Raw genomic sequence first — 27,266 nt, 5'->3', positions numbered from 1 at the left:
TGTGGCCCTGCAATAAACTAGTGACTTTTCAAGACAGCTGGAAGAGGCTCCAGCATCACCACCAACTCTGAATGTTGGAGAAGCGTTGATAGAAATATTGCATGGTTGGATAACAATGATAATCAATCAATCAATCAATCAATCCATTTCAGCCTGTCACGCCACTGCTGTCGGGTGGCCTCCACAACAATAATAATAATGATGATTATAATATCTTGTCTTTCTCTCTCTGCCTCATCTCCTCATATGGAATGTAAAATGTTCTCACACACACACACTCACACAGGCGCCTACTCGGTAACGTGCCTCAAGGACGACATCATTGGTTTATATGATGTTCAATACCCCCCGCCCCTCCCCACCCTACCCCACACACACACACACACACACCTCCACGCTTTGTACAATCTTCTTCTATCTGTCAACTAGCAAAGTTCACAGCTACATGCTAAAACAGTGTGCTAACGTGCTCACAGTCAGTTACAACTGAGCTTAATGTAGCTGAGGCCAAATGATGAGACAAGAACACCTGAAAATCACGAGAGGAAAACACTTGACCACTGGCTTTTAACAGACCAACATCCCATATGTTGTTCACAATGCATTACTGCAGTCAGCCACAGAAGGAAGGGGTCACTGCTCCATAACTACAAATCCCACAATGCCTTTCCTGGACTAACAGCTGATGAGCCTGATGATCACTGAATGACTGAGGCACTGAAGGATTGTGAGTATTGCGGCGTCCAGAGGCAAAATGTTCTCCATCACCTATCCAACATCTCTCTCATAGTTACTCTATGCTTCCTTTTAAGGAGAACCTTACTATGTGGGGAACCAAACTTCCTACAGGAGCGACACCTCCCACCTCGCTCCTCATCTGACGCTGAAAGTCAACAGGAAGAAGGCGTTTAGACGCCGTTCAGAAGACGTCCAGAAAGCCTGTCCTGTACGACATAAAACATGGGAGCACAGATGGTAGGCTTGTCCGTCCACATCTTCGCCTCCTAATAAGGAAGCTGCTCAATAAATAAGAGGGAGGCCTACACCTCCTCCCATCTCATGTAAGGAAAGGAAGCATGGTGGGTGTGGCCTCTTGTCTCTCTGTGTAAAGTCCTTTTCCTCCGAATGTCTTTCACTATGTCCTTGTTTAGTTGTGCTGAGTTCATCTCTCCTCCTCTTCCCCTCCTCCCCCTGCTGCTGCTTTTCCACCTCCTCCATCACTTCATTCCTCACTCATTTCAGACCTATATGTTGATTTAGATGTTTGGTTTCAAATGGTCAGGGCATCAGCGGTGTTGTTCATCCGCTTTACATTTTGCAGTTAATGGCAACATCAGACCTGCACATTTTAGCTGCACAGTAACACAACCTTCCTAAAGCTTTGAACAGCAGAGCGGCAGAAAAGTGTGTAGATGTGTTAGCTTCTTGTCTACAGCTAGCCGGCCTGTATCTTATGCTTGAACGTGCCCATATTGCAGTGGATTTGTCAAAAGATGGGTTGTTATCACAGATTAGCTACATCTATCCACAGATTAGACAGAATGGTGGCATACATGTAGGTTCCTGCAGTAAGATGAATGGACAGTTATGTTCAACCAAAGTAAATTAACTGGAATTTAAAGTATGCTGATTATGGTATGCTAATCACTAAATATGCTAACCTGGTAAAGGTCCAGAACAGCCCAGTGAAAAAAATCATTCAGACATCTTGACATGCTTCACATATTCACACACACACACACACACACACACACACACACACACACACACACACACACACACAGTCTGGACTTTGACCGAAAATGGGAAAACAGCAGGACTCACAGAGACGTCTGAAACTGTTTCTGATTGGATGACCAACATCAACAAATCTCAGGAATGTGTGTGTGTGTGTGTGTGTGTGTGTGTGTGTGTGTGTGTGTTCTTGCCTTTCTATGCTAACGTGGATCAACCCATGATAGACCATGAGGATTTTTTTTTTAAAGCACATTTTGGCTGGTCCACACACTAACTCAGGGGATGATGTGTGAATTGATGTAATGTCAGGGTTCAGGTTTGGTGGTTTGGAGCGTGTTGGGTTTAGAATAAGGCTGTGGAATAGAATGAAAAATTAGTGTGAAATGAAAAGGAAATGACACAAATGCACTAATTAAGTTTTAATTTTTGACTGATCATTAGATGAAAATCAAAGTAATATAATGGTTAAATGTGTGTGTTCAATTGCTTGTGTATTTCATATGTATTACTTATATTCATTTTTGAGCTTGATTTTTAGAGTTGTGTGGCTAAGCATTGTCTCTGTCCTAGTTTTACTTCTTCTTTATCGTCTTCTCCTCTCCTCTCCTCATTCTCAAGACTCTAGTTCCCCTCTTCTCTAGTCTTCTCCGTATTGCTGACCTGTGGCTCCCTCTTTTGGTGAAGCAGTGTGGATGCATTTGCAGTATTGATCTTGTTTAAATCTGATTATATTGCGTCTGATTAGAAGACAATAGAGATAAGAACAGAACCTTCTCATACATTTTCCAAAACCTGGGGTATGGTGTTAGAACAGCATTCTGACACCATATGGGAGGTCCATCACAGGTTACTGGAAGTGAAATGCACACCAACACACAATATACACAATTCAATTCATTCATCTCATTCATCTTCAATACCCGCTTATTCCTATTCAGGGTCACGGGGGTCTGCTGGAGTCTCTCCCAGCTGTCTTAGGGCGAAGGCAGGGTGACACCCTGGACAAGTCGCCAGTTCATCGCAGGGCCACATAGAAACAAACAACCATTCACACTCACAAGCACACCTACGGACAATTTAGAATATTCAATTGACCTCACATGCATGTTTTTGGAGTGTGGGAGGAAGCCGGAGAACCCGGAGAGAACCCAGCAGACACAGGGAGAACATGCAAACTCCACACAGAAAGGTCCCAGGCCCGGAATCAAACCCACGACCTTCTTGCTGTGAGGCGACAGCGCTAACCACTGCGCCACCGTGTCGCCCAATTCAATTCAATTCAATTCAATTCAATTCAATTCAATTCAATTCAATTCAATTCAATTCAATTCAATTCAGTTCAATTCATTTTTAATACCCGCTTCTTCCTGAGGCCAGGCTCACGGGGGTCTGCTGGAGCCTATCCCAGCTGTCCTAGGGTGAGGGCAGGGTGGCACCTTGGACAACTTGCCAGTTCATCAGGGCAGGGCCACTAACAATCATTTGCATTCACACACACACACACACACACACACACACACACACACACACACCTACGGACAATTTAGAGTTCCTTATTCACCTCACATGCATGTTTTTGGACTGTGAGGAAGCCAGAGTGCCCTAGAGCAGCGTTCCCCAACCAAGGTCCGGTTTAATGCCAGACAGTATTTTCATTGACCTGGCGGGGGGTGTGTGTTGGAGATCACGCTGAAGTCCAGAGGAAGAATTGTTGATGGGGCGGGGGTTGTTGCAAATTGCGCTAGAGTACCGGTCCCAGGCCCGGGGGTTGGGCACCACAGTCCTAGAGAACCAACGCAGATAACATGCAAACTCCATACAGAAAGGCCCTATAGGCCCAGAATCTAATTCACAACCTTGTTGCCGTGAGATGGCAGCGCTAACCACTGTGCCACCGTGTCGCCCAAATTCAATTCAATTGGAATTGAAACCGTTACAAGCGTAAATACGATGTCACTTCATTCACATAAAACTCATAGAACGCTGAGCAGACAACATACATACGTACATGACACTGTGAAAACAAAAATCCCTGCGAACAGATAAATAAGTAGAAATGTCCAAGCGCATGATAACCACAATCCATGCTAAGTCTGTTGCTGTGGATACACACATCAAGCCACCTACTATCAAGCTGAATCCTTCCTATCCAGTGGCTGTTCACTACACAAACAGCCACTGGAATTAAGAAATGACTTCCTTCTGTTTGTCTTACACGCAGGCTATCTGAAGGGCTTTCCTGATGGCGTGAGGTTAAAACACACGTGAAGGACGTGTGTTGGGCCATCAGTTATTTTGTGTACTTTCTTAAAAACGTTTACGCTGTTAAACTGCACAAACTCTCTCACACACGTACACTATGTGCACAAACATGCACTCGTGCGCATTAGTCAGAAAGGCAGGTGGGGAAAGGTGACATTTGAAAGTCAGCCGATTATCTGTGTTGTAATATGAAAATATCTTCATGTCTGCACTGACTGTCCTTGTCTTCCTGCCTCGACACGTGAACGAGGATGAACTCCAGAAGGCCCTGGCAAACTCAGTCGAGATGTTTAGGAGGAGATTTGTTTGTACAGGTGGTCTGAGATCCAAATCTAGATAGCAGCTGAGACTTTCAGTTTATGACGCACAAAATGAAACCTGAAAACCTCACAAGTAGTTTTGAAGTCACGTCATGGTGAAGTAGCTAGTACTACAAATTTGTAAATCTATCTCCAGTATATATATATATGATATATATCTAGTGAAACCTTTATGGGTGTGGGCTAGTCAAATTCCTCCATGGACATTCTCTGGCTCTGGACTTTCCCCTTCCTTCCACCTCCATTTTGGGAAAGTCCTGTTATTTTTATTTTTTTGAAGCGGAATCTCCAACTCTCCCCGTAACCCTGACCTCAGGAAGAAGCGGGTATAGTAATGAATGAATGAATGAATGAATGAATTTCCAACTCTGTGACGTCTGTCCTCTTGGCCGAGATGACTCATTCAGCGCACACTGAGCCTCCCAAGTAAGCTAACTAGTAAATTGCAGAACAGCAACGTGAGTCAGTTACTATGAGCATCACAGGGCACAATATGAGTATACATTTCAGTGTGTGTGAATAATGTGTGCAAATAGTGACAACGTTAATGATCATTTGTTTCATATTGTGAAACACATTAGTGTGTCACACATCCCACATTTGTCTCTCACTTGTCAGTTGTGCTCATCAATCGTCGCAGGTTACATTCCATGTGCCACCATGCTGGCAGGCTAAGAGCTTTGATGCTGCTGAAAATCACAGTTAACTTTTTTTTTTTTTTTAATGAAATGAAATAAATGTAAACATAAAGGAATTGTTCGTCAGAGAATCACTGCTATTTAAATATGTGTTTTAAATTTAATCATTGTTGAAGATCCACCTCATGACAGAAAACACTCTCACATACAGGAAGTATGTGGGAACGTGCGCGAACCTGAGTCACACTCCAGGCAAAATCTAACAAGCTCCAACAAGTGGTCTGAGCGATGGTATTTGGTCCGTCTTTGTGACCTAAGCTGAGATAAAGTTCAATAATAAACTTCTTTTGATGAACTCATATAGATTTGAAATACACTTGAATACATTTGAAATTGATCCCAATATCATTTGGATCAAGCACTTAAGCACTTGTGTTTATAGATTAAAAACAGTGAGGTGCAGCTTTTGTTGTTGTTAATAGAGTTTTATTGATAGCTTATTGGCAATTTCACATTATTGATCCTTCTTCAAATTTAAGAGATAAATAAAAATAAAAGAATTATATAGATAATACTGCTTCAAGATACTATATTACAGAAACAAAAACAAAAAAAAACAAAAACAGACAAACAGTAGAATAATTAAAAAAAAGTCTGTATAGGATACAAACACCTTCATCTATTAAACAATGCATAATTGAAATGCTTGATAACTATATAAACATAAATAATAAATATTAACACTGAATACTTCAGTCTTTTAATGTAAAAGATGATAAACAGCTGAGGAATGACCAAACAGGTCATTTGACAGATCATGATGTAGATTTGTCGCCCTATGACAGCTGGTAGAGGCTCCAGCAGAGCCCCGTGACCCTGAGCTCAGGAAGAAACAGGTATTGAAAATGGATGGATGGATTTAGGTTTTTCTCCGCAGTGTGCCAGCCAGCAGGTCCCAGTGGGTGAAGTAGGGGGCATAGTTGCACCTGGAGTGGATGTGGTGGAGGTCATGGTGGGAGGCCCCACCATACAGGCCAAAGGGCACCAGGCGGTCAAGGGCCCATGGCAGCTGATAGCCGCAGTGATCCTCCACTGACAACCAGATGTTGACCACGAAGAAGGTCATCCCAGCCAGTGGGTGGCAGTGTAGCAGGACGGGGGCGGCAGCAGCAAACAGCCCCAGGCTAAGAGTCTCCCAGACCCCTGAATACTCAGCAGTCAGCGCAAAGGTGGAGGAAAAGGTGTGATGCACCTGTAGGAGAAAAACGCATTTAGAATTCATCCACCACAGATCAGAAGTAGTTCAATCGTCCACTGATCAACTGTTGTGCTGTGAGCTCAGCACTGACCTTGTGGAAGTGGCGGTACAGCCATGGCACCTTATGATGCAGCAGGTGCCAAGTGAAGCTCTGAAAGTCGAAGAGCAGCACGCAGGCCAGCACCTGGACCAGCAGGATGCGAAGTAGAGGAGCCTCTTGGGGCAGATGGACTGGAATCAGAAACCAGTGCATCAGCGTCAGCGGGAAGATGAAAACCAGGTGGTTGTAGAGCGTCAGGAAAAGGCAGCTGCACACTGAGCCCCAGCTGACTGAGCTCTGGGGCTGCAGCTTGTACCGGCGCACCAGAGCGCACCTGGAGGCCAGCAGATCCAGCAGCAGGAACGGGAGGGACAAGGTCAAGAAGACACACAAGGAGAAGGTGACGGGGAAGAAGGGGGAGCGCAGCAGGGAGGAATGGCGCAGCAAGAGGCTCCACAGGGGTTGCAGAAACATGTTGACCTCCCCATCCAGCAGTGTGTGTGCTCTGATCACTCAGCTTCTTTTATAGACTGTGCCCCACCTACCATGTGCCCTTAAAAGGACTCTTCCTTTTCCTCTTTTAAAAAGTCACCTGACTGTGGGGAAACCCGCTGCTCCATTGTGTATGTGAATGGAAATCGCCCTGTCTCTCTCTCAACTCTCTGTTGCGCATGTCTTTCTGCACCCCCACAGGACACACTGATCTCTGGTCATAGATAGAAATTCATGTCTGAGAAAAGAAATGGAGAGGAGATGACACATTCAGAGCGACTTTGAGCAGCATACATATATACATATTATATATATGTATATATATATATATATTATTGAAGTTAAGCTAGTTACTGCTAAGTCAGTCACAAATATAATGTCTCTATCAAACCAATTACTTTTAAAGACTGATTTTGTGTTCATTGTGATTACTCTATTGTTCCATAAACTGTGAGGAGAAAAGTTGTGGGCAAATATCATTTTCCAAAAATGAAGGATTTGTTTTTGAAAATTGGACAATTTAATGGGGATCTTGTTCACATTAAAATCACATTTCAAGATGAAATCTAAACATCCTATCTTTTTAAACAAGGATCTTGGAATGTGGACCCATATGGAGTTTGGTTGTGCCAAACAGGCAATAAAAAATATCCAGTTCACTCTAAATGTACCGATCATTGAAATTCTGGAGCTTTGATACCACATTTGTCATACTCCTTAACATGTTGAGATCTTTTGATGTAATGGGTTTTATTCTTCCATAAGAACTGAAAAATTTCTGAGTTGGCTGTGTGAATATTTTTTGAGGAGAGGTTTGAGCAGCATGTGGCCACTATGGGAACTGAAGGACCAGAACTTAGCCTGAATGAGCTGATGCCCTCTATGTTAGTGGCTGTATATTGTGGATTAATGAGTGCTATTATTGTGTGCATGACATATTTTAAGTTAAACAGATCATAAAAATGATTCCATACGGCCATTTCAACAGTGTTCACTGCTATATGCAGACTACACGTGATGGCATCTCTGGATTATGGTGTTTATGATATTATTGCAACACCAGCAAGCAATCGCAAATTGCAAATGCAGCCTTTGCAGTATACAGCCCTAGGACACAGGAAGTGGGTGTGTATGAATGCAGGGCCACTATCCAAGCCTAAAGTACAGTGGGAGGCTGTAAAAAAAATAAACCAACCACCGAGTTAATTACATTTTCCTACTTGTTCAGTTTATGTACTCAGCAAAATCACAAATTTGTGGTTGATATAAATATTAAACAAAAATAACACAGTGTAAGCGGCTGTTTTGACTTACCAACAGCAGTTTCCCCACATTCAAGAATGTTCTATATTGTTAAAAACAACAATATTTTTTTTACTGTCGTTCTGTTTGCTAGGAATGTTTCTGTGTTTTATAAGTAAGAGCTTTCTCGCATGACCCAAAGCAGTCTATGAGCTAAGCTAAAAATCATTGATCGTCTGAGAAAATGTGAATATTTATGATTCTATTTCATGTACTGTTTTCCACTGTAACACATCAATTGCATAGTCGTATTATTATTGTATTATTATACTAGTCTAGTATTTATCCAAGTATGAAAAGTTGTTTCTCCTCCCGCCGCTAGTGTCGCTGTTTTCTCAACCAACGCATTCTCCAAAGTGCTTCCGGTTGTCGGCGTGACTCCTGGTTATGGTCAACACACGTGTGGATACAAACCGGAGCTTCTTCACCAAAACACACTAATACCCGTGAATAAATACGCCGGGGGAAGTCGACAGAGGTTGGCAGTAAAGACGCGGAGCAGGACACAACTTTTCCGACATCATGGGTCCGGTAAGTCAGCCGGAGACGACCCACTTCATTACTTTCACCCCCGGAGTTAAAATAAGTGGTCCGAAGAGACCCCGTCAAACGGGGCAGTTTTTTTTTAGTTTTTTAGTTTTTTAGTTGTTTTTTTTTTTAGTCTTTTAGTTTTTTCTGGTCTGAAGTCAGTTTTGAGTACAGTTTTAAAATGACTGATCGATAAAGCCAGAGATGGTGTGTGTGTGTGTGTGTGTGTGTGTGTGTGTGTGTGTGTGTGTGTGTGTGTGTGTGTGTGTGTGTGTGTTGAGAGAGGACACGAAGTTGGTTGTGTGGAAGAAGAGTATGCAGATGACGATGGAGTCGATCCTACGGAATCTATCAAACGGATTTTTCATGTTGACTTATTTGTCTGATCAGCTTTTTGTTTCAGGAAAAACTCATTTTCATTGAATGTTATTGGTAATTTAATGGCTCTCAACGATGTTGCAGTGCGTTACCTTTTTATTTTACTTTTTCCTTGGTATCAGTATTCCTTGGTATCAGTATTAGTTACCTGAGTACATATATACACACACACATGCATATTAATTGGTTAGCATGAAAAACGTGTAAGGACTGCAAAAACTCAACATGATCAAGTGCTGACGTCTCGACTTGTTTCCCCGCAGCCCCGCTCCAAGAAGCGCCGGCCGACTTTCCGCCGCCTGTTGAAAACGAGCGGCGTGAAGCTGGATAACAAACTGAAGAACCGTCAGATGAAGCAGCAGAACACTGCCAAGAAGCAGCGCAAAGAGCAAAAGAAGCTGAGGCAGGCGATGAAGGATGCTGCTTTGAGTGTGCCCCGCCCCCTGGAGACGTACAAGAAGAGACCCGGTGAGCGTGTGCGAACTGACACAAAAATGTCTCTGTTTATGAACGACAAGGAGTTTGTTTGATGACCAGAATCTACCTGTGTGTAATCAAGTGTTTCTTTGTTTTGTGCATTTAATTGTCAGACGATAATTTTGGGGTTGAAAATCATTTTAGACGTAAATCTTTGTCTGTTACTCCTCCTCAAAATAACCCATAATGCTTTACTTGTGTGTTCAATGGACAGAGGAGGAGGAGGACGAGGAAGAGTTCCTGGAGACTCTGCCTTCAGACATGCTGGATGATGAAGATCTGAGCAACATGGCTTCTTTCATCCGCAGAGACTTATCGTCATGGTAATGCAATATGTGCACTGAACCTCACTGGACGACCCCACACACACACACACACACACACACACACACACACACACACACACACACACACACACACTGACAGGGTTGTTTCTTCCTGTGGGTGTGGCCCAGCGCCCCTGTGCACAGCGGGAAGAAGCGGAGCTCAGATGTGGTGCGAAGCTACGAGAAGATTCCCCACAAGATGGCGAGAACCGAGGACAAGGAGGTTGTCCACCTGCTGCCAATCAAAGACAAGAGGGGCATCGTGCCGCAGAGCGTCGAGAGAGGTGAAATAAACACGCGCAAGACTCGCTGATCCTCCAGAAGTGCATGGCAGCAATAATTGAAAATGCAGGCTGTCCTTGTTAGCTAATAGTCCGGACAGCCTGCTAAATTTATGTCCATCTTAAAAGGCTTGATTGATGATGCCTTTGTGATATCATTTTACCATTTTGTATGATCTCACTGAACATAACCATTGTTATTGTTAAACCTTTGGCAACGTTACACTCGCCCTGATTGTAATTATGATTCAATTTTTGTTTTTAATGTGAAAATTGAAATCGTTTAAATATTGAAAATAATGACGCACATTTTCTGAAGACTATATAATGATAAGTTAATTTATAATTGAAGTAAGAGCAAAAGTTCTAGATGACTGAGAATAATCCTGGCCTGGTTATCCTGCTCGGAAGCAGGATGAAGCAGAATGATTCTCCATTGTGGCTAGGTTGGATTCAGTTCAGCAAGCTTTTGTACTTAATAAAGGCTCAGTCTCGTACTTTGATTTTGGGCTCTACCCCTGTGAGTGACCTCACTTTTCTTTTCTTTTTTTATGTCTGTGTAGTGATCCAAAAGCAGCCAGAGGAGGAAGAGGAAGAGGAAGCTGCTGAGCAGGAGCAGGAAGTTGAAGATGGTAAGAAACTTTGAGCTACTCCGACTCGATCAACAACATATTGTGTGTGTTTTGTGCCACTCGTCGCTGGACCTCTCTCACTGCAATGTGTCCTCCTGCTCAGAAGAGGAGCCAGAGAGCACTGCGCACCTCACACCAGAAGAGTTGGACATGCTCAGACTGGAGAAGATCAAGGAGAAAAAGCTGCGCATTGCGGGCCTTGGGTCGGCCATCGTATCCGACCCCTACAGCAACGTAAGACGGCCCAGTGCTGTGAAGTCGCACACCTCCTCCCTTTGGGTGTGTGTGTGTGTGTGTGTGTGTGTGTGTGTGTGTGTGTGTGTGTGTGTGTGTGTGTGTGTGTGTGTGTGTGTGTGTGTGTGTGTGTGTGTGTGTCTTTTGCCATACCAATCAACTTACACCTTGCCATTCAATATAGTTGAGAGATAGCCTTAAGAGCGAGGGTTCAAAGCCAGGTGGGCTAAAGTAGCCTATGGTAAACTTCTATCATGACTTTTGTGTGAGTCTTGTGGCCCACTGCAGGCACTGCAATATCACTGCAGTCGTAAACCTCCCTACCAAAATAGACTAGTACTATTGGCACTGCATCAGTCATTATGGTGTTCATGTGTCGTCATGTAACGCGTTTCTGTGCGTGCACGCTCAGATGAAGCGGCTGAAGGAGCTGCGTGGGATGATGATGGAGGCAGAACCTTGTGTGGCGGTGACGGTCAGGAAGCTGGTGATGGTTTCTCTGATGGAAATCTTCAAAGACATCAGCCCCACGTACAGGATCCGACCCCTGACGGCTGAAGAGAAGAGTGCCAAGGTAACGGGAAGTAAAACACAAAGTCATGTCCGTGAAAGTGTGTTAAACTGCGGAGTGTGTTGACGACGGTTGGTTGTGCGACGTTCCAAACGGCTCGTTGCAGTGATGGTTGTGTGTCTTTGGCCGGCTCCCGCTGTGTGCACAGGTCAAGAAGGACACCCAGCAGCTGCGAGAGTTCGAAGAGGTTCTCGTCAGTCAGTACAAGTTCTACCTGGAGGACCTGGAGCAGACCATCAAAGGTAGGTCGCCGCAGCAACGGGTGACCACAGCTTCGTCTGCCGGACGCTCAGTTTTCCTCTCCGTGTCCAGACTGGAAACAGAAGAAGAGGAAGCGCAGCCAGGCAGTGGCGCTGGAGTCGTACAGTGGCCTGGCCGAGGTGGCCATCCGCTGCCTGTGTGAGCTGCTGCTGGCTCTCTCGCACTTCAACTTCCACAACAACATCATCGTGGCCCTCGCCCCTCTGATGAACGACGGCAACCCAAAGGTCGGACTCTTGGCTGTGCGTCACAACATGGCGCCTGATGTATGTTGCGATTTGCTCAGGTGGGGGTCGTGTATTGCAGGTGTCGACCATGTGCTGCGACGCCTTCAGGAAGCTCTTCACGCAGGACAAAGTGGGCGTGGCCTCTCTTGCGGCCGTGCGAGTCATTTCGGGCCTCGTCAAGAGCTTAAGCTACAACATGAAGCCAGAGGTAGACGCGGCACGCGGGGCCCAGTTGGAGCTGCTGTCTGTGATGTCAGGCTGAGATCATGTGACCTCCCGCTCAGGTGCTGAAGACGCTGCTGTGCCTGAGGATCCAGGAAGTGGTGCTAAAGAAGGACATGGAGGACACGGCACCAAAGAAGAAGTTCATGAACAACAAAGAGAAGAAGCAGAACTTGTCTAGGATGAAGAGGAAGGTAAAGACTTTGCTTCGTCAGCTGAGTGTTGCACCAGTCTCCTGGGCTCACCTGTCTGCGTGTCTGTGTGTGTGTATGTGTGTGTGTAGTGGAAGAAGGCAGAGGAGAAGCTGGAGAAGGAGCTCCTGGAGGCCGAAGCTTCAGAGAGCAAAGAGAAGAAGGTCAAACTGGTGAGTCCACCTTGCAAATAACAACAAAAAGCAAATCACCGGTTTGTCTAACGTAACCAAAAGTGAACCTTCCTCCTCTCACTCCATCTTCTGTCTCTCCTCAGCACACAGAGACTCTGAACATCGTCTTCCTCATTTACTTCAGGATCTTGAAGAAAGCCCAGAAGTCTGTGCTGCTTCCTGCTGTACTGGAGGGACTGGCCAAGTATGACACACACACACACACACACACACACAAAGGCACCCAAACGAGAACACCATACTGACTGTGATGTCACTTCCTGTCAGCTTTGCTCACCTTATAAACCTGGAGTTTTTTGATGACCTGCTCAATGTGCTGCAGAACCACATCCGATCAGGAGTGAGTATTATCTCCGGCCCCTCCCCCACAGTGACCTTGTTCCCTCACAGAATCAGCTGAGTTGATGCTGAGTCACTCTGACAATGTCTCTGCAGGATCTGAGCAATCGCGAGAGTCTCCACTGCATCCAGACGGTCTTCACCATCCTGTCGGGACAAGGTGTGTGTCTGTGTGTGTGTATTTTATATCATTGTGTTTGACCTGTCAATAAAGCTTCCTGTTGTTTGCATCAGGTGATGTTCTGAACATCGACCCGCTGAACTTCTACTCTCAGCTCTACAAGATCTTGCCACAGCTCCACGCAGGTCAGCTGACATCTTCCCTCTCCAAATCAAACCACTGAAGTTGAGTCACTGTGAGCTCACAGCCAGCTGCTGTCTTCCAGGGGCACCGTGTGACGACATTAGAATCGTGCTGCAGTGCCTGGACACAATGCTGATTCGCCGCAAAAAGCAGGTGACCCTGCAGAGGGCAATGGCGTTCATGAAAAGACTGAGCATGCTCAGTATGCACGTGCTGCCCAACGCCAGCGTGGGACTGCTCGCCGCCGGCAGAGCCAGCATGCATGTGAGTGTGTATGTGCGTGCGTTGACACATCATACCTTCTGTTTACAGATCTGAAACGCATCACTCAGGCCATTAAACATTTACAGGTCTTTTTTATAACACTGTGTTTGTGTGCCAGGCCTTCCACAAGTGTGACCTGCTACTGGATAACAACGTTCAAGGCAGTGGCTTCTACCTACCAGAGCTGGACGAACCTGAGCACTGCAATGCCCGGAACACGTCACTGTGGGAGCTACACACTCTGCAGGTCTGCACGCACACACACACACACACACACACACACACACACAAGGATACTTCCTACTCAGGCATTCATTTAGTGACAGCAGCCCATGTGTGACAGAAACACTACCACCCAGTGGTGCAGAAGATGGCACGGCACCTGAGTAAGGGAGCTCCAAGTGAAGGACAGGCGGCGCTCAGCGTCGACCTGAGCCGCAGGTACGATCCTCTGACTTCCTGTGTGGATACGTGTGTTGCCAGTGCAGATCAATCAGTGTCCGCTTCCTGTGCAGGTCCCCAGTGGAGCTGTTTAACGCCTACACTGTTAAAGACATGAACTTCAACCCTCCAGTGGCGCTGCCCGCCACCAAGAAAAAGGTGAGAATATTTAACGCATCCCAAGTCAACAGTACACTGTTCCCACCTGCAGGTTGCCAATAAAGTTTCTCTTTCAGGATCGTTTTGTAATTGGTGCGACGCTCTTTGATGACCAGCTGCAGAGACAGGCTGAGAGCGTCCTGAAAACCACAGAGGAAGCCGAGCTGGACTTTAACAAGACTGAGACACAGATTCCCACGGCAACATGTACATTAAATCACACACAATGAATAGTGTTGCCTTCAAATAACGTTAACTGTAAATAAAGTATTCTGGTTTTTAAACTTGGTCTCCTCTCTAATCTGTTAAAGGTTAAAGGTCCAGTGTGTAATATTTGGCTTGATTTAGGATTTTCATATTGGTAAAAGCTTCATATACTGCCCATAAATACATTATTAAAAGTGTATACTCGCAGTGCAATACAAGTAATTTTGTTTTCCTACCCTCAGAACGGCTCTCATACACATAAGAATTTACGTATAACAAGGGTCTAGCTCTCAGTTAGCTGCCATCTTGCACCGCCATGTTTCTAAGGAAGCCTGGTGTGGACAATCCAGCCCACCTGGCAGCACGTTTCATAATTGTGACTGCTTGTGTCTTATAAATGCACTAACAAAGAAGAAGGTAGACGAGGTATCCAGGTTTGGGTGTGCACGCCACTGTAGCTCACTTGCAAGCTCAGGAGGGGGAGGGACAGTGAAAGGCACTGCAATCTAAAATGTGTTTCTTAGAAATCTCTAAACATTACACACTTTTAAACAACTTTAAACATTCCTCTTGTTTTGAGATTTTCAAGTGGCTTCGGCTTTGTGCCATGAATACCAAACAAACTTGGAGCTCTTTATTCATCTGGCAGTTTTAATATTTAATACAAAGATGATCTGCAGCTGACACAAGGGAGTTCTTGTCCTGAGCTAAACATTTGTGATATGACGCCGTCACGGACTGAGGTCAGGTTCCTGCATGACCACAGCCGCCCCACCAGAGTGTGAGTGGGTGTGCGTCAGGCGTAGCTGCACTTGTGCAGCTTGAGGTTGCGCTGGTCCGAGTACCTCTTGCCGCAGCGGTCGCAGATGAACTGCTTGCCGCCGGCGTGCACGTGCCTCTGGTGCGTCCTGAGGTGGCTGCCCTGGCTGAAGGCCTTGCCGCAGACGTCGCAGCCGTACGGCTTCTCGCCCGTGTGCACGCGCACGTGCAGCTTGAGGCTGTTGGCATTGTTGAACCTCTTGTCGCACGAGCCGCAGGCGAAGGGCCGCTCGCCCGAGTGCGTGCGCCCGTGCGAGATCAGGCTGCTCTGCTGGCTGAACGTCTTGCCGCACTGGGCGCAGCGGAAGGGCCGCTCGCCCGTGTGGATCCGCTGGTGGATCTTCAGGTTGACCGACTGGCGGAAGCTCTTGCCGCAGGTGTCGCAGGCGAAGGGCCGCGCGCCGCTGTGGATGCGCTGGTGGTTCTTGAGGTTGACGGCGTGGCGGAAGGTCTTGAGGCACTGCTCGCACTCGAAGGGCTTCTGCCCGCTGTGGATGAGCTGGTGCGTCCTGAGCGTGACGGCCCGCGTGAAGCCCTTGCCGCAGTCGCAGCACACAAACACCTTCTGGCCCGTGTGCGTGAGGGCGTGGCGGTTGAGGTTCTGCGGCAGGTTGAAGCGCCGGCCGCACACGTCGCAGCCGTACGGCTTCTCGCCCGTGTGGACGACGGCGTGCGTCTTCAGCTGCGTCTGCTTGGAGAAGGACTTGCCGCACTGGCCGCACTTGTGCGGCCGCTCGCCCGTGTGCGTCCGGGCGTGACTACGCAGAGCCTGCTGCTGGCGGAAGCCCCGGCCGCAGGTGCCGCAGGTGAAGGGCGTCTCGCCCGTGTGGGTGCGCTGGTGAGTCTTCAGGTTGCTCTCCGACGTGAAGGACTTGCCGCACGCCGCGCACTGAAAGTACTTCCACGTGACGCTCTTGAGTACAAAGCCCGGCAGAGCACAGTCGTCCTGCGGGAGGTCGGAGGTCGCCGTCTCGTCCGCCTCGACTCGGGCGCCTGTGGCAAAAATCGGTCTTGTCAGGTGCTTTTTACATTGAGAGAGACATCTGGCAGTGACGGGCTACTGACTCTCTGTGATGGTCGTCAGGTTGATGTTTCCTCCTTCATCTTTGAGCGAGACTGCGGGGACGAAAGGGGCCTCCGCTCGGCCGCCCACTTCCGGTTTGACCTGCAGAGACTCTCAGCGTCAGGCAAAGACGTCACATCAAAGGTCGACAACTTGACTGCAGTGACTCTCACCTGGGTGGGCTTCTGTGTGCAGGCGCTCTCCACCCGGGCTCCATACGAGTGTTCAGCCTCTGAGAAAACACATCAGATTATAGCAGGGGTGGGTGAACCTTTTGACTGGTGGGTCAGAGTGGGTCCTAAACTTTGACGGAGGGGCCTATAAATACGTGGGATATGTAGAAAACATGTCATGTAGTTTTAGTGTCAATTGAAAATGAACAAAAGCAAAGAGACAACAAAATGTGTGTCTTTGAAGCCACAGGGTATTTGGCTCTTTATTGAAATGACACTGAAAAAAGAATTGATGAAATACAGCTGTGCCATGACTTACTTACTATTAATATCATATCTTCAAGTTCGGCAAATTAAAAAGCTTAGAGGGCTGCATATGGTGCCTGTGCCTTCCTAATCTTCCTAACTAACTGTATCTGTGTGCGTGTCTGTGCGCGTGTGTGTGTGTGTGTGTGTGTGTGTGTGACTCAGTGTACTGTCCATACCAACGTTTTTGCTGCTCAGAATGTTGAGGACGCTGGTCTGCGGTCTCCCGCTCCCTCTCCTGGAGTCCAGCTCCACCTGCTGTCTGCTTTCATCCACCACGTTCATAATCTTGCCCAGGGCTTCATTCCCCAAAGTCTCCATGATTGAGGCGAACTGCACCTGGTACAGACGGGAACAAGAACTTGGGGGGTTAGTCAAACATGGAAAGAGAACTGTTATCATGCCCACTCAATATCAAAATAACACACTGCCTATCATCAAGGACAGGACAAGTGGTGTGGATACCAAAATCGGGTACGTCACTCATTACCCGGTTGCTATTCCTGAGGGATAGCCACGGCACATTACATTGAAAGAAATCCCATGGCACGACACAAAAATATTATAAAATGACAGGTTTTAGCCTAATAATGACAACATAGTCTCTTCATTTATTTATACTCGCTCAGTTGATCAGATGCCACAAAGCTGATATCCTTGAAGGAATTGAAGGAGGAAAATAGACTCACATTCCATTTAAATCAGTCACTCATCAATTAAAGTTCACACGCACACACACACACACACACACACACACACACACACACACACACACACACACACACACACACACACACACACACACACACACACACGATAAATTAAGTGAAGTTAGATAATTTTTCACGGCACACCTGACATGACCTCAAGTAACGCTAGTGTGCCACGGTACAGGGGTTGAAGAACACTTCACACTATAAGGCGAGTCGAAACGACCACACGCCATATATCCTCTCACCATGGCCTCTCCGCTGTCCACCTGCACTTTATCCACCTGCGGGGGCTCCTGTCCAGGGGAGCGGCACCGGAGCTCCAGGCCGAGGAGGAGCTGCGACCTCCCCTCCATCAGCCTCTTGAGCTCCGCCACCGCTGCGTGGACCAGAGACTCCATGACGGCGGCCAACTGAGTGTGAAGGGCCGTGGACACGCTCATCTTGTTGACTAGCAGCCGCCACTTTCCATTAATTTCATACGAAACGAAAAAACAAACAAACCCGGTCGAGGTGATGAAATCCACCATACACACCGGGCGAGCAAAGTTAACTGGAGCTGTGGGAAGTGCAGAGTAGTTTACCTTCCGGTACAACCGGAAACAGATGAAAATGTAGCTTGTCAAAATGAAAACACATCTTTCCTGCACCGGACAGAAGGAACAGACACAGATTACGGAGACAATCGTCGTCACTCAAACCTCTCAGGTCGAGATTTGACGACGCAACCCTTTTAAGGTGCCCCCACCATCCCTCGGTCGTTATGTCGCAAATGATGGAGTAGGACACCACCAGGGCGGGAGGGGACTTGCACCCTTACTTACCCTACACATCCGGAACCAGTCGTACTAAATCCTCAAGTCAACACAGATTTTTATTTTGTTCAGCTGACTTCCTGTAATTTTTCCATCCCACAGTGAAACTGCTGCAGCAACGGCGTTAAGAAATATATGCAAAACATCGCAGTTTAACTTTTCCTCTCGTCCTTCGTAGCCTCTTCTTCGGAGACTACATCTCCCAGCAAGCCGTTCGACTCCCGCATGTGGCCAGCAGCACTCTTAGAGTCATGGCCGTGTTTATAGATCTAAACGTGATCTATACTCCGGAGAAAAGTCATCTGCGGAGTCTGATAGAAACGGCAGCTCACCGTGAGTCCTCCCACTTTGAGCCAGCGTCCGAGTTCACTGCAAGAACTTCGTAACAGTAACTCGGTTAGCATTTAGAGCTAGTCGCTGTTCGAGCAGCTGATTGGACACATGTCTAATCGATGTTACAATTGTATTTGGTTTGCCCTCAACTGCCGAACACTGAGCCTTTATGTTGTCAACCGTCGTAGGAAAGCTTAGTTAAAGTTACGTGTCTATTCAGGAATCAAAATATCAAATACCGTGGTTCACAGGAAGCTGTACTTTTATGAAACGTGCCTTAAACTGGTTACATTCATCACGATTGTTAACTGGAGTGATATGACGTTAATAAATGGTTGTATTCCAAGTAAAATATATGTCTCTGTGAACTGATTGTCTCTCTCTGCAGTCGGGTTTTCTACAATCGCAATCAACTATGTGTTTGACCCATCAACGAAGAAGAAACAGGTGAGCCCTGTGGAAGTGCAGGAGAATAAAAACTTTATAAAAATAGACACAGTCCCATTTTTCAACTAAGTCATAAACCATACAGGTTCCAGGAGAAATGGCAGGAGACACATTGACTTAACGTTTTGTTTGAAACCCCCTGTTTGTAGGAGCTTCCCTCTCCATTGCCGATTGGAGATGTGATGGACAAGCTGCCGGTGGTGCAGGTGAGACACCTCGCCAGTTGTTTCTCAGCTACATTTGTTGGCTCACTATGTTATATTTCTGATAAGTTAATTGTACTTTCTTCCTAATTAATCGTTCTTCCTGGTCCTAGTTTTCTCTGTTGCTGAAGGACTTCAGCCCCTAAAATGAGACCCAGGAAATGACAGTGATGGCCATGATGATGTCACAGTCATGTCTTAATGACCTCACCTCTGTGTTTCTCCCTCAGGGTCGCTCTCGTCCAATCAGGGTACTGAACAGACTGACCATTATGATGTCAGATGCCAGTCACATAGTAAGTGGTACTTAATTTTGAGATAAATCGTGAAGAGGAGAAGTTAATTTTAACACTCTGTAGTGATATTTACCACCAACTGTGAATGCACATGTCTTCAGAGACCTAAACCAGAGGATTATGGGAATTTTGACCTGCTGGCTGTGCACTTGAGCACAGAAAAGCTGTTTCATGTGAGATTCACACTAAAGTAACTTTACTCTTCAAGTCCGGTGACGAGTGCAATCTTAAAGTGTTTGTTTGTTCCTGCAGGCCGCCTGCATGACTTACGACGTTGACATCATCTGCGTCCCTGTGACAGAGAGGCTGCCTTTCATCCTGAAGAGGGCGCCAGTCAATGGGGTGAGATGTTTTTGATCTTGATTTAAAAATGATTGATGAGAGCATCGTGACTCATGAGACTTTGTAACAGAGTGCTTAATCACAGTAACCTTTTCCCCACTTACCTGTGACTGTCTCCGTTACTTATATATTATTATGATTACTGCTATTCCTCTCTAAAAAAATGAAAAACAGCCGGGAGGACTCAAGTGTCCATCTCAAAAGTCTTTTATAGTCTTACTGACAGGCATCCAGGACCAAACACAAACAGGTTTAGACTATGTCTTCTGCACTGTGTGAGTGTTGTGGGCTGTTGTTCATTTTTTTTTTATTTTTTAGATTTTATTTTTTGTGTCAAATTGCCTGGGCCATGCACCTCTTTAATGTTTTTTTTTTATTTTTATTATTATTATTTCAGGGTGCGTGTTTCTATCTATTTTCTTGCTGTTCCTCTCTGACCATCAAGTGGAACCAATTTTGGGGCTAAGATTGCTAATACGAGTTCTTCTTTAATTGTGAGCAGGCTATAGAGAGGGGACTGGTCTTTGAAGTGACGTACGCTGCAGCCATAAGGGACTCCACCATGAGGCGATACACCATTGCCAACGCTAATATTATGATGGACATTTGTAAAGGGAAGGTACGTGTTCTGCTTGTGTCAGGACATATCACTGACCTGCAAGGGAAGGCAGAGCCTGAAACACCTGCAGTGACTCGGCTGTGTTTGTTTTTTTCAGAACGTGATCCTGTCCAGCGCTGCTGAGACTGTGAGTCTGCATTTAAAACAAACAAACAAAACAAAACAAAACAACAAATCCATCACAATAACTAATCAGTAATTGGTAATGTGTGTTGGTAGGCTCTGGAGCTCAGAGGGCCCTATGATGTCACCAATCTGTATCCTTCTGCTTCCACCACCTCTGTGATTCTCCCCCGTGTGTGTGTGTGTGTGTGTGTGTGTGTGTGTGTGTGTGTGTGTGTGTGTGTGTGTGTGTGAGACACACGCTGTTCTCCTGACCTGACCCTCAGAGGATTGTTGTTCGGTTTATCTGACGGAGACGCTAAAGAGGCCATTTCCTCCACTTGTCGATCAGCTGTCCTACATGCAGGTAACTCCCGTAGACCCTCAAGAACAATGGTTCTGAACTCCTGGTGGGGTCTCAGGACTCACATTTTTTTCCCTTGTAATGAAGTTGCGACCCAAATTTATTCCACGTCACGCCTATCATGTCTAGTAAATAAATTATTGAAATTGTTGAATTGAATTGTGTGCCCTGCAAAGTAAATACCCACCATTTTCTTTATAAATATATATATTTGAACCCCACCTTTTTTATTTTAAAAAAGGAAACTGCAACTCAATCAGAAGAGCTCTGCGACCCACTGTTGTGCACTGAGCCCTGTTGTCAAGGCACAGCTGTGATCTATGTGTAATGTTGCAATAGAAACCCGGAGGACGGTCTCAGGGATCGTCTACGCCGTCAGGAGCAGTCAACAGGTGGCGCCGCCTGCTGCAGACAGTAAGTCCAGTTCCATATTACTCACAGACTCTTAAGTTGTCTTTATTTAGGTCAGTTCGAACAGACAAGAAGTTAAAGCTTTTTTTTCTTTTTTTTTTACAGGTGAATCTCCTCCGGCCAAGAAAGCCAGACCTGACCTGATTTTGATTGACAACTGAGGGGTGCTGTTAGTGGGTGCACAATCAGACAGCTTTCATGAATTTGTGATTTTTTTTTTGGTTTACATTTAATAAAAAACAAACAAAAGCCCATATGAAAACAGTTTCAGTCGCGTTTTATTTTAAAACTGGTACACATGTGGCAGGAAATTACCAAAAATAGTTCTGCAGGAAGCTGCTTTACATTCAGTCAAAATATAAAGGTAAAAACATTAGGTTCAGTTTCCCTTTTATTCATATAAAAACACCATTGATTCTAAACCTAATTTTAACAATCTGTGACAAACCAAACATCTAAAAAAAAAAACTTCAACAAAACTTTGTCAGGCTTCATTTACCAGACACCCCCCCCCAAAACTTCAGTCATTCTTTCATTTGAATCAATGACAAAACGCACAGTGTTTCCATCCATTAATACCTTTGGTATTTAAAAACACAAAGAAGCTTATTTTCATGACTATCCGCATCGATCAATCAACCAACCTCTAACAAAAGGTGCCTGGTGGTGTTTCTGGTTCCTCTGATTATAGTCCATTTATAGTTGTATATAGTTACAGTACGTAGTTTATACTTTATTTCTCAAAGTTCAATCAGGTCTCCTGGAGTTACTTTTGCTTCTTTGTCCCTCTGCTCTGCATGAACCTTATCAATAATTTGATTACTGATTATTCATCAACTGGCTCATAAAACGCTACACAGTGATGGTTCATGTGAACTAACTACATGTAATGTGGGAGAACTAGGGCATGCCGAACCCTGGAGTGGTTTATTGATCCTGTGTCTAACACATGACAAATTAGATTTATTCCAAAAATTATGTGTAATACAAACAAATTGTTTTTTGTTTTTTTATCTTAATCCCTGAAGAATTCACATGCCCTGGTATGTGCTGCGCTGATTCCTCCTCCTGCTCCTCTGCCAACGTTCTTCAGTGGCCCAGGATGTGGTTGATGTGGCCCTGATAACATGACAAAATCAAAGTTGTTAATTTGCTGTGCTTGAGCGGTAGTAGTTTCTTGATAACATGCTAGTTTGTGGTTGACTAATGCAAGCTACTTCTGAACAAACACACACACACACACATTCCTGAATGTTTAACATGCATGCTATTAAAGGTCACAGTAACAGTAGTCATATGACTATCCAAAGGTACAACATTTATGACCCCCTGACTATTCAACCACACAAACTCACTGGTTCTCCTCCGAGACAACGGGGGCAGCAGAGTGGAGAAGCTCTGGGCTGGAGCACATCAATCTGTGTCAACAAAAGTCAGAAATATGTTTTCATAAAGACCAACAGAAACGCAAACACGTGACATTCCTGTTGCGTGTTGTGCACACCTGCTGTTCTTGCTGCTGATTGGACAGAGGGAACGTGTGGGATGTCTCCATTGGACACTCGGCTGAGAGGAGCTCCATCTCTAGACATACTCGCTTCTGAAAACCATTGTCATCACAATTCTAAGTAACAAGTTACCTGCATCACCTGTGCTTTGCAATACATAGGCTGAGTGACTTTATTTTTAAGATAATCCTGGATTTGCACAACTACACGTCATCTGCAAACATAAGACTGACAGACAACCATTACAATGGGGACAATCTGGGGTGTCAGAATAATACTTGCTTGTTGTATCTGTAACTCCACGCAATGCAGAGGTGCAATTTATAAACGGAATTCTAAAAGAAAGGCCAAGCATTCGATGAATTATGAGGTCGGCCCTGCTAAACAAATGTTCATGTGCACATAAACATAAAACTACGGAGTGCGATTTATATGTAGTGGAATTATCTACACAGCTACGTTCAAGAAGTTCAAGAAGACATGCTCATTTTCATTTTTTGTTAAATTTCTTTCCGATTTCTGCTCGATCATTTCTTCTGTGACTGGAGAGCAGCATTTGATTCTGACTTGACCTCATTGAAATGTCAAGCGCGGTACGAACACACCACCACCGTCAATCATCATCTTCATCATCGTCTTACCGGTCTGCAGCTCCAAGGCTCTAGCTCCGCCTCCAAACTCCTTTTCTTCAGCAACTTAGCGCACTGCATGTTAACAAAGCTAGCAGCTAACAGAGCTAACCGTGAGTCCAAACGGGCTTCAGCTTATTCAACTCGACGCGAACCACGGCCAGCAGTATATCCCCCAAAAGCAGTTTATCTGTTTAAATTCTGACCGGAAGAGGCAATTTTCCCGCTCGCAAGGGACCAAAGTCGGCCACGCTGTTAAACGCTAACTATTGTTGATGTCCGACCTTCTGTTGACCGGCAACTTTCACTTGCAGCAACAACAACAATGCTTCCGGTAACGGAACAGCGTGTCCTTTCACATTAAAAGCGCCATCGTTACGTCATAGCGCCTCATCTTTATACCATGAAAGAGAAAATGATTCAAATTAAGTACCATAAATATATCATAGCAATATAATTCAGAGCACATTTTTATAACATTGATGTGCTATACAAAATCAATAATCAAGGTTAAGAAGTGGGCCTCATGCTCTTATCTTGAAATGTTACACAAAAACGGAAAATGTGTTTACCTTTGCCCACCTTTTTTTTTTTTTTTTTTTTAATAAATTGAAACACGTTGGAGTCTGTTTTGGACCAAATCTGCCCATACACCGGTAGTTTCCATGCAATTAACTGTTGGGCATTTAATGTGAACGTTCATTTGCAAGTAACGCCCCCCTGCCCCCTCAACTCCCTCCCCCTTCCAAAAAAAAATTAATAATGTCATGCTTGCCTTGTGCCTAGAGTCTGTCTTCTTAATAAAAGTTGGACCCGTCTTTCCTCTTGTGTTGATTGATAACATTTTAGCAAATTTATTCAGAAGTATTTTATTTTAACTTGTGCCACACTTGCCACACTGGTGGATGTGGAAGAACGAGACTGAACCCAGTTCTCATCGTGGTGTATGAGATGCTTGGGTTTCAGCAGTGCACTATTATGGCATTATTTTACTGTGCATTTTGGTCCCTTTGTCATTGTTTTGCAGTTCCCGCCGATTTCCCGTAAAACTCTGTCCCTCGACCTCAAGTGCGCGGTGGTGAGGCAGGATGAGCAGCAGGGGGCGGCAGAGTGTTAAAGTTTCGTTCTGCAGTTAGGTTTCGTGAGAAGGTTTCAATAAAATGTTATAAGAAGGTGGTTAACACTTTCTAGACCCCACAGGGTAATGTTTGTTGCGTATCACCTTCATGGAACGTGGAGTTTTGCTGAGATACAACTGACTAGACCGGCAAAACTTTTGTTTTTTTTGTTTTTTTGTTTTTATAAGGATTTTAATTTAATTTTAAATCATTTTTGTCTACAAAACCACATGACACCAATAACAAAACATTCACACACTCAAAAACTCTCTCAAAAAAGACAAACTGGGCTCAACCTCCACATCTTTCCATCTGGCCATACAATACAAAATGCAATCGTTGTAAAGTCAATTAAACTCGTATTATGATAAAAATAGATAGAGCATAAAACAGAAAAGGCCAACTCGTTTTGTTTTTATAAACTTGATGCTAATATTATTTCCCCCCGTAACCTTTTGACTGGTGGGCCACTGTGGGTTCTTAAAATTGACAGCGGGGCCGGACCGGAGCAGGAGCAGATGCATGGAGTGTTTTGGTGACCCACCTTATTGGAGGAAAACATATATCATGGGATATGTAGAAAACATGTGCTTTGTGAACTGAAAATGAATAAAAGCAAAGTTAAATGTGTCTTTGAAGCCCCACGGTATTTAGCCCTTTATTGAAATGACTCTTGAAACGCTGGAAAAAATGGATGAAATACATTTATTTTATGATCTTACTTAGAATTAACACAGTTGCTTCAGGTTCAGTGGGTCGGATTAAAAAGCTTGCCAGGCTGCAAATGGCCCCTGGGCCGTAGTTTGCCCATGCCAGGACAAGACCTTCATGTTGCAAAGTTAGTGGTGAAGTCCCGGCAGTCAACTCCTGGTCAATCTAAAATAACCGACTGCGCAGAGCACTGATGGTGGACAAAGATGAAGCAAGAGGACGGACATGTACTTGATCTCTCTTTAGACTCTATTAACTGAGTAGGAACTTATGGATAAACAAAGCAATAGAATTGGATGACAGAGTTAAGGTCAGACAGTCAGACCATGAAGAGAGACTCCACCCTTCTGTTATTATCTGATTATAATAATAACATTATTATCAGAGATGTTGGGATCTTTTATTTTGAATTAATACACTATATATATATATACATATATACATATATACAAAAACCTATTTACAATCAGACACACACGCACACACACACACACACACACACACACACACACACACACACACACACACACACACAACACACAAAAGCGTTGAATAGATGAAGATCGCCAGGTGAGTGTGTGTGTGTGATCATCTGTTAAACACAGGATGTGACATCACTCAGTGATGGCCCACGTTCTTAACTAAAGAAGCTGAGTTTGTGATATTAATAATCAGTGCATGTATGTATGTGTCACTTTGATTGACAGGTCTGACAACCTTGTGATTCATTACCCTTCCACCGGACGGATCCCCCCCATGCAGACCCACCACAGTGTGTGTGTGTGTGTGTGTGTGTCTGTGTGTGTGTGTGTGCGTGCGCGCGTCTATACATGTGCAAGAGAGTGTGTGTCAGCTGATTCTGTGAGCCGTGAAGTCTATTATAGTCTGAGGTCATCAGCCTCGAGCGGGGTCATGGGTCAGACGGCCCGCCTACACAGACTGCAGTGGAGCAGGAAGATCTCATACCCCCGCACCAAAGTCCAAGTACACAAACTGTGACCACACAGTGTGACAACAAAGTGGCTGTGATGTGTGTTGAGCACAACCGTTCTGTGGTAAAGTGTTGAAATGATCAGACATTAATATCTGTTAAAGCATTTCACCCCTGAGTCTGTTGTGTCCGTACTCTGCTAATATGCCATAAATCTGTTGAATCAATCGATTCACATCACATCAGATTGGATTTTATTTATTTGTTTTTTTTTGTAGCTGTAGCAATTGTTAGCTCCATTATTAGCAACTTAAGTTGGTGGCCAAAGTCTTGTGGAGCAGTAGTGAGTGAGGCACAGATCCAGTGAAGGTCCCGACCAGACAGTGAGGTCAGAGCCAACAGGCCAGGACGGACCATCATCATCAACCCAGACAGAAAAGGGAATACTTTACCATCGCCCTAAAGAGAGACAAATGAAAAAATACACTGTTGGTGAGTTTGGTTGGTTTCCGTCTCAGCCATCAGTAACATATTCTGGATGTGAGGACGCCCTTTTTCCTATGAAGTGTAATTTAACCTATCATTTAACCATCCACTTGTGTTTTGTTGCTTTGTTCTGTCACCGTGCCACTGATTCTTTGCATAGAAAAAAATTTTTTTTTCCCAAAGTCGAGGAAGCTGAATTTTGTATATAGCTAACCTCAGGCTAACCTGAACTGACCTTAAACCAAGTCTTCACCCTGGAAATCAATCATTTCGCCTTCTGGGAACCTCTGTTTGGGCCTGTGACCGTAAACAGATTTATGTCCCCACAGTGTAAGGAACACACACACACACACACACACACACACACACACACACACACACACACACACACACACACACACACACACACACACACACTAAAATCAATGAACAGTAACAAGTTCACCTCAAAGTCAAACACAGACTTTCAGCAGAAAAATGCAGAAAACAGGAAGTCGTTCCCTCGAGAACGGAGCCAATCAGAGAAACAGACTGCGGTCGTCATGGTAACTGCTTGATGCTCATTAGGAGCCGCGCCTTCCATGTTGTTCAGTGA

The 27,266-nt window shown here is 45.1% G+C and overlaps 4 protein-coding genes and 1 long non-coding RNA gene across 7 annotated transcripts; 2 read left to right on the top strand and 3 right to left on the bottom strand.

Annotated features, from left to right (window-relative positions):
* Positions 1 to 5,420: 5,420 nt before the first annotated feature.
* Positions 5,421 to 6,777, bottom strand: ch25h (cholesterol 25-hydroxylase). The gene is made up of 2 exons (XM_076035165.1): positions 6,307 to 6,777; positions 5,421 to 6,209 (listed from the first exon to the last, which is right to left on the bottom strand). Exons 1-2 carry the CDS (start codon positions 6,727 to 6,729, stop codon positions 5,877 to 5,879), a joined length of 756 nt encoding a protein of 251 aa, XP_075891280.1. The 5' UTR covers positions 6,730 to 6,777; the 3' UTR covers positions 5,421 to 5,876.
* Positions 6,778 to 8,409: 1,632 nt separating this feature from the next.
* On the top strand, positions 8,410 to 14,362 carry noc3l (NOC3-like DNA replication regulator). The gene is made up of 21 exons (XM_076035158.1): positions 8,410 to 8,580; positions 9,219 to 9,423; positions 9,647 to 9,755; positions 9,888 to 10,042; positions 10,603 to 10,671; positions 10,775 to 10,905; positions 11,318 to 11,479; positions 11,625 to 11,718; positions 11,789 to 11,964; positions 12,044 to 12,172; positions 12,249 to 12,380; positions 12,470 to 12,550; positions 12,655 to 12,755; positions 12,839 to 12,911; positions 13,007 to 13,070; positions 13,145 to 13,216; positions 13,297 to 13,478; positions 13,597 to 13,725; positions 13,822 to 13,919; positions 13,994 to 14,078; positions 14,156 to 14,362. Exons 1-21 carry the CDS (start codon positions 8,572 to 8,574, stop codon positions 14,306 to 14,308), a joined length of 2,409 nt encoding a protein of 802 aa, XP_075891273.1. The 5' UTR covers positions 8,410 to 8,571; the 3' UTR covers positions 14,309 to 14,362.
* Positions 14,363 to 14,916: 554 nt separating this feature from the next.
* On the bottom strand, positions 14,917 to 18,091 carry LOC142894042 (uncharacterized). 3 transcript variants are annotated; one of them, XM_076035161.1, is made up of 5 exons: positions 17,941 to 18,091; positions 16,826 to 16,985; positions 16,341 to 16,399; positions 16,170 to 16,269; positions 14,917 to 16,097 (listed from the first exon to the last, which is right to left on the bottom strand). In XM_076035161.1, exons 2-5 carry the CDS (start codon positions 16,965 to 16,967, stop codon positions 15,082 to 15,084), a joined length of 1,317 nt encoding a protein of 438 aa, XP_075891276.1. In that variant the 5' UTR covers positions 16,968 to 16,985; positions 17,941 to 18,091; the 3' UTR covers positions 14,917 to 15,081. The 3 variants fall into 3 exon arrangements, with proteins under 3 accessions (XP_075891276.1, XP_075891274.1, XP_075891275.1); XM_076035159.1 differs by lacking the exon at positions 17,941 to 18,091 and adding an exon at positions 17,605 to 17,914; XM_076035160.1 differs by lacking the exon at positions 17,941 to 18,091 and adding an exon at positions 17,605 to 17,914 and having other exon boundaries at positions 16,826 to 16,979.
* On the top strand, positions 17,993 to 22,300 carry rpp30 (ribonuclease P/MRP 30 subunit). Its single transcript, XM_076035163.1, has 13 exons — positions 17,993 to 18,094; positions 18,350 to 18,504; positions 18,893 to 18,951; positions 19,101 to 19,157; positions 19,385 to 19,450; positions 19,552 to 19,623; positions 19,703 to 19,792; positions 20,295 to 20,411; positions 20,509 to 20,538; positions 20,631 to 20,668; positions 20,801 to 20,880; positions 21,217 to 21,291; positions 21,394 to 22,300. The coding sequence occupies exons 2-13, from the start codon at positions 18,423 to 18,425 to the stop codon at positions 21,447 to 21,449; spliced, it is 822 nt and encodes a 273-aa protein (XP_075891278.1). The 5' UTR covers positions 17,993 to 18,094; positions 18,350 to 18,422; the 3' UTR covers positions 21,450 to 22,300.
* LOC142894046 (uncharacterized) lies at positions 21,549 to 23,750 on the bottom strand. The gene is made up of 4 exons (XR_012927766.1): positions 23,438 to 23,750; positions 22,793 to 22,888; positions 22,644 to 22,706; positions 21,549 to 22,407 (listed from the first exon to the last, which is right to left on the bottom strand). It is a non-coding gene; the product is annotated as an uncharacterized LOC142894046 (long non-coding RNA).
* Positions 23,751 to 27,266: the final 3,516 nt, after the last annotated feature.

Source organism: Nelusetta ayraudi, unplaced genomic scaffold (assembly GCF_046127955.1).
Source record: "Nelusetta ayraudi isolate G7.1 ecotype Tasmania unplaced genomic scaffold, CSIRO-AGI_Nayr_v1 ptg000042l, whole genome shotgun sequence".
NCBI lineage: Eukaryota > Metazoa > Chordata > Actinopteri > Tetraodontiformes > Monacanthidae > Nelusetta > Nelusetta ayraudi.
Note: the sequence above shows the minus strand (reverse complement) of the source record. Positions and strands in the feature narration are given on the sequence as shown.